At 44.2% G+C, this 12,031-nt stretch overlaps 1 protein-coding gene across 1 annotated transcript in view; it reads right to left on the bottom strand.

Moving 5' to 3' along the window:
* The window catches only part of thada (THADA armadillo repeat containing), a 113,836-nt gene that overhangs the window by 18,011 nt on the left and 83,794 nt on the right, over positions 1-12,031 (bottom strand). Inside the window, exons 32-36 of the mRNA XM_063491729.1 lie at positions 8,147-8,514; positions 4,944-5,068; positions 2,288-2,360; positions 1,678-1,828; positions 1,444-1,566 (exon numbers count right to left, since the gene is read on the bottom strand). Coding sequence (XP_063347799.1) covers positions 1,444-1,566; positions 1,678-1,828; positions 2,288-2,360; positions 4,944-5,068; positions 8,147-8,514 — 840 coding nt within the window. The remainder of the gene's footprint in view (positions 1-1,443; positions 1,567-1,677; positions 1,829-2,287; positions 2,361-4,943; positions 5,069-8,146; positions 8,515-12,031) is intronic.

Below are 12,031 nucleotides of genomic sequence, written 5' to 3'. Positions count from 1 at the left end.
CTCCTCTTACATCCCTTCAGCCCAGCTTTGTTCTGACTGACTGTCAAAAACACCTTAACGGCAGGTGGGTAAGGTTTCTGTGCCTGAGATCCTGTTACGAAGATCCATTCTTAGTGACGACATCGAGAACCAGGAGTAGAAAAAAACTGTCAAACAGAGTTCAGAGCTTTTAGCTCACAGGGACTTAAAACTGAACTTTCATTTACTGAGCTTTTAATGTGAGCAGTCACCATGGTAACAGAAAATCTGGAAAAGATCCTTATGATTTCTGATCTGAACACCAAGACAGAAAAACACTGGCCAATTTGATAAATTACTATAAAACAGAAATCATAGAAAAAAAAGAGACTTCAGAACTTGACTAAGAATAATTTGATCTTTAAGTTTTTTTCATTATCACAACAGCTGAAAGCAACTGAAAGCTGTCTCTATATTCTTTAGCACGCTCAAACTAGAAGTGTCAACAGCTAATTCTACGGTAGCCCTGAAAGGTCAAATGCTCTCCAACAAGAAAGATACTCCCAAAGCACTCAAAACGCAACACATATGGAATAAAACACAACGGAAAAAGGAAAAAATGCAACAAAAACTCACAAAACCAAACTGAAGATAACAGCAAACGTGTATCGACAGTATTATGTGAATGCCTGCACCTTTTTCTCCCTCACAACACCGAAGAATCCTCCCCTTCTTTTAAGTGTCCAATCCTTCACGTGTTTTGGTTTCTTTCATTTCCGCCGTCATGTTGTTGTTTCTCCAAAAACACTTTCTTTTGTTTTATAAGTTTTGGTTCTTTCCTAGTTCTACTGTGTTTTAATCAACTTCATTTGTGTTGATTTTTTTCTATTTGTGTTGTATTTTGTGAAATTCGACAGGTTCAGTGAAAATAACCTCTCAGGGCCACCGTATATTTCAGCTTACTTACAGTACCTGTTTGACATAATATAAACTAAAAGCAGCTTAAAAACAAGAAAAAAGGCTCAAAGTGAACAGCAGTATTTATTTACCTGCAGCAGCTACACTGACCCACTGATGTCACTGCATGTGACGTGTCAATGCTAACTGACTGTTAGCACGAATCCATCTATGAAGTTATTTGATGACTTCTGTTGTTTTTAGCGAAATTTCCCTATAAGAGGATTTTTAAAACGTAGATAAAGAACTGACAGATTTATTATGAATAACCATGCCATGACTCTGGATGGGTTTTAAATTACAGGAGGACCGGATAGGTCACAGAATAACAGCAGTTAAATGTGGCTGTAATTATTACTGGCCAGGGAGTTAAAAATAACCCACATACTCACTCTGCATGATACTGAAGTCACTAAGCACTGCAGGTAATAACAAAATCCACCCACCCAAGTTTTTAAATAGTGCTGGGTACACGTTTATATTAGTTAGTCTGCAAGGACATGCTTATGCACAGCTGTTAGCGTGTACCTGTACTGAGCAGATGAGCTGGCACGTTAGAGATGAAGTCAGACGCTGAATCTCGTACTTCTTGGTCTTCGTCCTGCAGCAGCACGAACAGACTCCTCCACAGTGAAACTGTCGTGGACAGACCTGCCACAGCACACACACACGGACAGATAGATACTCATACACAAGGTCTTCAGCCAGAAGCAGCCTCTCACATCAAAGCAAACTTCAGGCTGTTACATTACTGAGGCTCACCCAGTGGCAGACGAGGGCTGGTCAGCAGGGTGGACGTACATTTGACCAGCACCCTTGCGGCCGCCAGCTTGACCTCCGCTGGTCGCTCCTCGCTGCAGCACGAGCACACCAACGCCCCCCACTGAGCGAAACAAGCCACTGCACTCAAACTCTAGATGGTAGATTAATTAGAAAAATACAGTTCAGCTATATATGAATGAGGAAGTTTAACCCACTTCTCACAGATGTATTTGCCACTTGAGCACAAATACAAATACAGTTTTACCCAAGAACAAAGTAAGAAAATGATAACGGCAAGCTTCACATTTTTGTCCACAGCAAGAATATATTTTCTGTCAGAGCATAGGAAGCCCCCATGGCTATTTTTTATGTATTTATACAGAATAACCATTTTAATTTGGTGAAGCAATACGATGTAGTAGTTGAATGTTACCAATACTTCCCCCATATTGGAACCACTGATCTGTAGTAAAGGCATTAAGCACTAAAGTAGCAGCTAGCTACAACTAAAAGGGACCAGGACAAGGCTGAAGGCTGGTGGTAACAACCTCCACCCCTCAGATTCTTTGCAGGATTACTACACAGCTGATGATGATGAGCTGGTCGTTACCTGCGGGTCAGAGTTCACCAGCCGAATCACCAGTTGCGAGGCCAACGTCAGGGCAGCACAGTGGAGCTCCACGCTTGAAAACACAAAACCACATCAACTTCAAAACGGCCCATGCAAACAGTTTTCAGCTTTTACTCTAAAAAAAACTTGTTAGATTTGCAGAGAAAGTGACATTTTTCAGTTATTTTTATTTGAGTGAACCGGCCCTTAAATTTGACACATTTGCAAAGTGACAGCACTGCAAACGATAACGTGCTCCTCAGGTTGTTCTGTGGAAATCATTACCCAACGCTGCGGCGCCGTCAGCCACACACACACACACACCTCTCAACTGTATTGACTTACAATCCACAAAAGAAGTGTGCTGGTACTCACCACTACATTATGGATCACAATAGCCCGAGTGCTATTCAATCACACGGCAGACAAGGGCAGCCAGCAACCCGATCTCATCCCTCCCCGGCTCTAATCATAACCCTGGGGCCACTCCGAAGGGAAAGTGGATCCCCGGGTCCAGAGATTGTGGCCAGGAAAAGGCTTTGCAGGGCTAAAAGCCTTTGTAATCCAATCCTTATTCAAGCCTGTATTCTCTTGTCAGGGGTGAGAAAAGTACAGCAGTGGCTTGTCAAGAAAAGGGGTGTGTGTGTGTGTGTGTGTGTGTCTGTGTGTGTGCCAATGCATGTCAAAGGGGCTTAAGTACGAGCACACACACAGGAATACTGGAAGAGAGTGTGCCAAAATTGGTTTGTGGTCAAATGCAGAGACGGGCCCGGTGACTCATAATCTTTGACAAAAATAATGCTTTTAGCCTGACAGGTGTGAATAATCTAACGTAGGAATAATGGCATGATGAAGGTCTTTGAGAGTACAGATATCAGCTTTCATCCACTTATTTTTTATAACGTTAAACTACCGGTCTCTCTGGCTGGGGGACACTTAAATTATCAAAATACTGCAGCGGTACGCAGCTAACCACGCAAACATCCTGCAGAGAGGACCCTTCAGGTGCGCCCAGGTGCGGGGTTAAGGTGCAGCCAGTGAACCTGTGTGTCACTCCTTCATGGATTCCGGCTCTGAATGAGGCCTGACAACCTGACGGCGACAGCAGTGTGAGGGCTCTTTCATGAGCCGGAGAGAGGAAGGGAAAAAAAAAGAAAGAAGAAAAACAGAAAATGGAGGAGGAGGAGTGTGTGGTTGCATCTTTGCCCTGTAGTACATTCACGTCTCCATCCATCACATTTAAAAGCTGCCCTGGGATTTACTTGGGAACTGTTTTGACAGCAGGTTTTCAGTTAGGACTCACACAGTTGCCTCCCTTTATAACGAATATAAGTTTGAGAGGGACCCAGCAGGGCCCGTATGAACGTAGAGAGTAGCTGTAGCTGTCTCCTGTATCAATAACATGTACGAACATAACTTAAGAATGAGAAACGCTGTTAATTATGCATTAAAAGTGGGATTTTGAGGGTGAGCAGCACTGTAAATTTCTGCGGTTCAACATTGTTTACGAGAATTTGAATGCAGCGCAGAAAACCTCTTGGAACGGCCGGGAATTGATGTGGAATTTCACACAGCTGAAAAGCTCGCCAGTTCACTCCCAGCCCCTCCAGGCCTAGATGAGGCTATAAGTGTTTTGAGTTACAGGACGCAGACTTCACAGGCTGTAAACAGCTGTGAACTCTGGGAAATCAGTGAGGTTTGTGGGTAATCATGGGGCCGAAATTCTCTACTTCAGACTCACTGTGACGATGTTAGAGATGGATGTCAGGGCAATGAAAACCACAAGAACCAGAACTTAGACACGACGTCTGAGTTCAAGGGTCAGGAGTAAATCTTTACGGATTCTGAACAGAAATCAAACGACACGCAGTGAAATAAATATTTGTCTTCAGGCCCTCTATCTTTACTCGGATGGAACCAGCTCACCACGGTTTTCCGTGTTTCCCAGAAGGTCATAGTGCCTGGCACCAGGTACTTTTTCCATACCTGCTCTGCCAGGGTCGTCAGACTGCATGCCACTGATTGGCTGGTCAGTAGTGTCACTCCACGAGTCATTAGAGTGTCTCATTCCCAAAAATCTAAACCGCCATTCTTGAAACTCGACAACGATGGAAATGGCTACAAAAAACAACGCAGTCTGACGAAAAGCCACAAGCTGAGCAGCAGGTGTCTCGTCGCTGTTCGTGTCGCATATTAATTACGTCATGGGACGCAGTTGCTGCCGAACAAACAGCAGTCTTCTGGGCTAAATATTAGCAGAACGTCAAAAACTGCTGCACTAGTTATCAGGTGTCTGTGACGACCATCTAAGGAGGAAACCTGCCAGCCAAGCTTGCTATAACCTTAATTCAATGCAATCTTATTTATAAAGCGCCAACAGCAACAATCGCTTCAAGAAGCTTTATATTAAACGGTAAAGACCCTATAATAATGACCCCTTTATGAGTAAGCACGTGGAGACAGCGGGAAGGAAAAACTCCCTTTTAATAGGAAGAAACCTCCGACAGAACGAAGCTCGGGGAACTATCCCGATCATCTGCTACAACCAGGTGGGACAGCTAATCACTTAGCACGTCTTCCTCTTATCGAAATATGATCACTTCTGACATCACGGGGCTATGTCCATCTTTTATATACAGCAGTTCATTTTACTGACCTGTGAGCAGAGTGCTGAGCCAATGTTAGGAGGTGCAACAAAACCTCCTCCAGGGACAAAACCCTTGCACCATCCTTCCACGGAAGCTCATCGCTGGAGCTCAGCACACACAAAACCTGCAGGACCTGAGAGGAGGAACGACATGACAGAGACAACAGGAAGAGCGAGTAAGTAAGATACTTAAGTAAGATACACACTGACGTAATCATATCATCCTTTTTCACCTCTCTGCCTCACGTACACACACATTACCAGAGCTACTGGTGAGGGAAGTTGCTCAGCGTCATCCATCAGCAGAGCTTTGGTGTCCTCTCTGCAGTACTGCTGGCAAGCTGCCCCAAGGGTATTTTTACCCTTCTAGGCAGATCCTCCCTATGCACACCCTAACCACGGGTACACAGCTGCCTCACACTCTCTCTCTCACACACACACACACACAAATACCTTCATGTGTACGGGTGAGCACGACAGGCACTTAGAGGTCTTGTGTCTACTTTTTGCATCTTAACCTTGTGCTTTATACTGTGCCCAGTCACTCGTACAGAGAGGCAGGCAGCTCACTGAGCGCGAGGAGGAAAAGACCTGTTTTTTTCCGCCACGCTAGACGCCTGTTAAAACACACACATCCAGGCGAGAACACATGTTGACATTCCAGCTGCATATCTCAATGATTATTATTTCTTTCAAGGCTCCAACCTGTTATTAGAGCTTTAAAATAAAGCTCACTTTATAGGATCTGTGTGGGCAGAGGGCAGGGCGAGCGGCTGCATGCAGTGTCTGTGTGTAAACATCTGCCTGTGTACTGCACTTTATGCATGTGAGCACTGAAAAATCGAGGGAGCGAGGTGGGCCCGTGAGGTTTCTACGCCGTCATTCTGACTGATTGATCTGATACAAATCAATTACCAACAAACACTGATTACATCACGGCTGATCAGAGAGAAGTCACAAAGTTGCTGTTATTAATCCATTTGGCGAATTTAAAAGCTGCCAAAATCTTTGTTTTTATTACACCGTCAATGAAGACAATGTGGTGCAAGAGGGGAGAATAATACTGAAACATACAGATAATTATGAACTCTTTCCCATTCTGCGAAGCATCTTTAAGCTTTGTTTCATTTTATTGTAATTATGTTGCATCGTGAGACTTTAATTAGCTTTTTCTCAGAGGACATTCTTCATGCAGAGGATATCTGCATGAAGAATGTCACAAAAAGCTGATGAGACAGGATTTTGTTATTCTTATTCCATCATTTATTACATTTTCCAGGTCCACAAATATTTTCCAACATAAATAAATCTGTATGTGAACGACTGACCGTGTTGGACCTTTAAAATCTGCTCTCATTGTAAGCACAAGGACACTTTGTTGAGGTACCATTCATGCAATTTACTGCATGTTGCAATAATAGATTTTATTAACTTTACAGGTAAAAACACTGAGCTAAGCTGGCTACGTTAGCACTGCAAAGTAGCAGAATGGTGAACACTGTGAGGCAGATCATTTGAAACTAAATCAGCGCCAATAGTGGACTTTGTCTCAACAAAAACACAAATTACGCTAAAATTAAATCAACCCAATTATGTAATGAAGTGGAAAATAGCTTGCTAGCATATCTGCCTTTATAGCAATGTTTTGCAGTCATTCAGTTACAGCATACTGCCCCCAAATGGCCTAAAAAGTCTATTTAGCTTTAAGCAAACTGCGCACACACACTGGCTCAAGAGCGTTAACCTATAAAAACAATAGCTCATAGTGTACACATAGATAATGATAATGACAGATAATAGTGTCCATATTTCAGACTCCTGTTAAAGAGTCACTTTGTGGCACAAAGTAGAGTCCAATACATACAACAGCTCATTTTTACTCGTCAGGGAGGTTGTGGTGGGTGTAGCCTATTCCATAGACAATATTTCACCAAGTCTATTGGTTCCTTTCAACTCCAGTGAGAGTCAGTAAATCACTGGCCAAGAAATGCCAAGACAGTGTCATTATTCATTTGGCCGCAGCATTTCTCTTTCTTTATTGCTTCATTAACTGAAAAACTTCCAATATATATAATATAACCCCCCCCCCCCTTTTTTGCAGTACTAATGGGATTATTTTAGTTGTAATCACAGCCATCGAGTGTGTATTTTTCACTGTTCATCCACCCGTCTGTCTGCTAACCCCGACAGCTGCTCTGACCATCTCTGCTGCTTCAGACTTTTACGGCCCGCTTTAACAAGCTCCCGTCTTGCGACATACTCGGCTGCCCACATACTCAAATATACACAGTCACAGTAAAGCATGCCAGCCCAGGCGAACAGACTTTCATAGCTGTAACATGCAAATAAATAGTGATGCCCACCCTGCATGAACAGGCACATTTGTAGTTTCCTGCTATAGTCTGTCCTGCAGGTCTAAGGAACTGGACCAGAGTCCATATATCTGCACGAGTCCTGAAAAGAACATGACTTTCCCTCAGCAGCTTTCCCATAATGCTTCACTGCAGATTAGGTTGAGCTATGGCAATTGGCCCATTGGGTTGGTGCGTCTATGGCGCAGAGGAGGCTCCACTTAACAGGCCCGACACATTAAACGTTAACTGCTGGCCTGTAAAGCAAAGCCTGGTGAAGAACGAGCCCAAGCAGACACATGCCAGTCTGCAGCAGCGCCGAAGTGCACAGCAGCGCCGAGTGCTGTCAGCTCTGCAGGGGTGTTAACGACAGACGTGACAGAGCGGGTCCGCTGGCAGCTTGTCGTCTTTGGGAAGAAATACAACCTTCTGTCCCCAAACAGGAAATAGGTCGCATTTTCCTCTCCAAAACCTGTTAGCGTGGAAAGCTACCAAGCCTCTCAAGAGTCAGTGTAAGTAAGTGAGCGAGTGAGTGAACCAGCTCACTGCCAGTGTGCTTGGCGTTTCCCCCTGTGGCCGATTAGCCTCTCACGCAAGGCTCTGCGAGATGGATTGGGATTTTAATCAGTTTGTAACCAGTGTCGCTATGATTCAGGGAAACTGTGTCAGATAGAAAAAAGGAGTTCACCATTGTGTGATGTTAGAACTTTAAGATTATGCTGCTGCTGGCAGCAGGCATCCACATACATCTATAAAACAACTGACATGTATACAGGCTCCCAAACAAAAAACACAACAAACAAATGAAACTCCTAGAATACGTTTGTGTAAATCTGTGTGTGTGTGTGTGTGTGGTCTCACCTTGGCCAAACACTGGGGGTGAGTCTCATGAAGAGCCAGACTGGTCAGGTTAGACTGGGTGGTCTCATCCAGCCACTCAGGCCTCCTCTTCCTTTCCTCCTCCAGCTTCCTCAGTAGCCCCTCTACTGCCAGCTCCCTCACCTCGTACTGCGGGCACTGCAGCAGATGGTCCAGGAGCTTGGTCTTCAGCTGGGGGCCGTCCCAGAGCTCAGGGAACTCCACACCGGCGCTGAGGCCCACCCGAGCCATGCTGAGGAGGTACTGGGTGCTGCCAGGCCCAAAGGTGGCAGAGGAATTGCAGGAAGTGACCAGTTCTGAGGCCGTGAGGACAGACAGAGTCTTCTGACGGAGTGTACTGACCTCTGAATCTGATAAACGCATGAAACATAATATTAGCTGACAGCAACAAACAAACAGTTATTTAAAAGTTATTTTTATTCCAAACTTACAAAGACAAACTTTTTAGAAACACTACCATGTAAATTAAAACCGGCCATGTTATCTTCTGTCAGCATTCATCTGATGATATCATACCACAACGCTTTGGTTTAGTGCCACAAACCCACACAGAGCAACCTATTAATAATGCCAGCTGGCTCCTAAATGACTAACCAGCAAACATTTCCCAAACAGCATGGTGTATGTACAAACAGGAATCAGATGAGAGATACAAGTTACTGGAAATACCAGTTTCAATTAGGCCTCCGGAGCTCTGTCACACCTCAAAGTTGCACAACACTGATACAAAAATAGCCCATCACACAACCTACAATATGATTTTATTTCTCCTCTCCATTGCTGCCTCTGGTTCAGATCCAGTATTCCTTTGAAAAAGGCCAAGTTCCTCTTAGAAGGTAGATCTGGTTTCCAAGTGCCTCTTATCCTACTTGGCACCAAGTAAGCATTAGCCAGTTTCTACCAACATGCCTTCGCTGTGAGGGCTTGTTGCTATCACCGGTCAAGCTAAAGCATTTTCATGAGTGTCTAATATGGTATTGATTGATTCATGACTTTTTGCGAGGTCACAGTAACATTATCACAGTGTCACAAAGCCTCCTGGTAGTTGTAGTCTTGCTCCCAGTGCACACAAAGTGAGAATCTACAGGATAGATAACCCTCTTAAAGCAGCCCATTGGTCGAGTTCACACTCATGATCTTGTTCTCTTTAGAGCTGTGTTTTTCATAGTTCTGTTTGTTGACATTCCTGTCAGTGTGTACTTGATGCTTGGGCTCTCCTTCCCAAAGGAAGACTGTTCAGTGACGTCAGAGATAACATACGAGGAGGACCGCGACACTAAAAGAATCCTGGATGGAAATCTACCGGAGAATTCTGAAAAACTATGATGGATGTCTCCCGACTCGGCCAATGCCAAGACTTTGTTAAGTGGCAAGAAATAAAAACTCTAATTTGCCTTTTCAGACACACCAACCTGGTCCTTGGAGTAACTCTGAATCACGACTGAAAGACAGCAGGTGATACAAGTTTCCTCCAAAATGTGGCTCGCCTTATCCTTAGTTTTCCAGGCATACTGTATCTACCCTAGGATAGACCCACAACACGCTGGGAAGACTATGTATCTCACCTGGTTTGGGAACACCTTGAATGCAGGTGTACCTTGAATGTACCCCCCAAACTCTCCTTCCTCCCGTTATTATTTTCAGACACTACAATTTGTAAGCAGTTGTATTGCAGTCCGATTTCTTCACAAGCTAAACACACACACACACCCCTTTGTGATGTGAACAGATGCATACAACAGGCCAAGCTGAAGAAGCCAGTGTCGTCTGTTCCTGTCTATTTTGACTTTTATTGGAAAGGCTGCGTCAGTGTCTGTTTGGAAAAGCCCATGGCTGTGCCAGCCCGGCCACCTGTGAACACGCACCCTCGAAGAGTGATGGACACACATGTGCACACATACGCGCACACTTCCTGTGAAATATAAGAAGAATCCAGAGGCGGGGCAGCAATATAGTAACCCAACGCCATGCTAACACCGTGCTCCTCCCTACAGTACTGTTTCAAGACTCCACACAGACCCTGCTTTGACAGCCAACTCAATTAGTTTAACACACACACACACACACACACACACACACACACACAGAAAGCTTATGAAACCCAGTGCAACTCAATCTGGCCCCACAGCGCCACTCAAAATGTGGCTTGACAAAAGAGCGGGAAATGCCGCATTCCTCCAGAGATGGGCTGGGTTACCGTAGAGATGGCCAGGTTATTATGGAACCTGATCCTCAAAGGGGGGTCCAAGGCCAAATAAGCATAGCCTAATGGTTATAATGGCGGGGTAAGGGCACAGTAATGACACCGATGATGAAGGGAGGAAAGAGAAGAGGATGACTGAAGGAGAAAGGGTGCGTGTCAAAAAGAAAACAGCTGTCGGTCAAGGTGGAACGAAGTGAAAAACAGTGTGTGCGTCAAAGGGTTTTAAAAACAGCATGTTGCCATTTGCTTGTCATATGCTGATACAGTCAACTATGATGCTCCGATCCTAGACAGACGACAACGCTACACGCACTGACGGCGAGCAACCTGAGATGCAAGAAAGCACAAAAATATGTTGAGTGAAGGTCAGCAGAGAAGAAAAAGAAGAAAAAAGTCCAGAACTGAAAAATCCCAAACCAGGGAGGAAAGGACAGAGAGCGAGAGAGGAAAAACATCATTAGTCAGGATGCAAAGCTGCTTTTTTATGATGGTCTTTATTAAAACTAGAGTGGCGGAGGAGGCAGGAGCAGCCAAGCGTTGCCCCAGTAAATGAAAGGCGTTCCTGTGAGGGCCATTTCACTGCGATTTTTCATGGCTGATCATAAATAGCCATTGTTCTCCCACAGCTGTGTTTATTTAAAATCTGTGTCTGCACTTGTGTCTCTTCATTACGCTCGTGTGGTAACCTGCAGCTGGACCGTGGCCAGACTCCATTAAGCCGTATTACCATGTGATATTTCGGGATGCTCTGGGATGAGGTCGGGCTCGTGTGACTGCAGCTTGAGAACGAGGTTAATAAACGACACGTAAATGCAGGTCTTAGCGAAGAGCTTTAGTGCAACGTGATGGTGAATTTCGCACATTTACAGACTGCTCAAAAGAATGTAAACTACTTATGGAATTAACTGTGAATTTTTAGCCATATTAGCAGCATGGCTCGAATGATGGCGGCACCGATTGTTCAAGCCGGAAATATAAAAAACTATTAAATGGAATGGGATGAACAATATGTTAGGTATTGTTAATCAAATGACCCGTGAGCTATTTTGCCATCAGATTAACTAATTGCAAATAATTTTAATCTAACATCCCAAGTTTTGTCTCAACATCAGTTCAGAAGCCTGTGACCAGGGCAGATCCCAAGATTTTTAGAGCCCACCGGCCAGAAAATGTGCTAGGGCCCCCCCACTGCCTCAAACCACCATCTGAATATGTACCCAACCACCAAGTTCTTATTAGTCCTTTAAGAACACTTCCTGTGCTAAAATAAGATTAAGCCCTTCTGCCGAAGTGATTAAACTCACCTTCATTGGGGATTTTTAAAAACCTTTTAACCCTTTTTGATAAATTATTACATTAGTTTTCTGTTTATTGACTAACAGATTAAGCGAATAGTTAATGCAGCACTTTTAGCAGCTCCCTTACTCCAAAGGGGTTGCAGCCGTGGATGGATCCCCATATTTTGACCTGACAAAGCCTGATGCAAAGCTCCAGGTCTGAGACCATCACAGAGTATGCTCCTATTCTTAAATCAGGGATCTTTTGCCTGTCAGTGATATTAGCATTAACCATGAAACCACACAGCAATATTAGTAACTGATGCAGCGCTACTATTCTATTTAATTCAAATGCCATCCGCCTCTACATTATTTTGTATCTAGTAT

Source organism: Pelmatolapia mariae, linkage group LG13, assembly GCF_036321145.2.
Source record: "Pelmatolapia mariae isolate MD_Pm_ZW linkage group LG13, Pm_UMD_F_2, whole genome shotgun sequence".
Taxonomy (NCBI): Eukaryota; Metazoa; Chordata; class Actinopteri; order Cichliformes; family Cichlidae; genus Pelmatolapia; species Pelmatolapia mariae.
The sequence above is the reverse complement of the archived record's forward strand: the minus strand, read 5'-3'. Positions and strand labels throughout refer to the sequence as shown.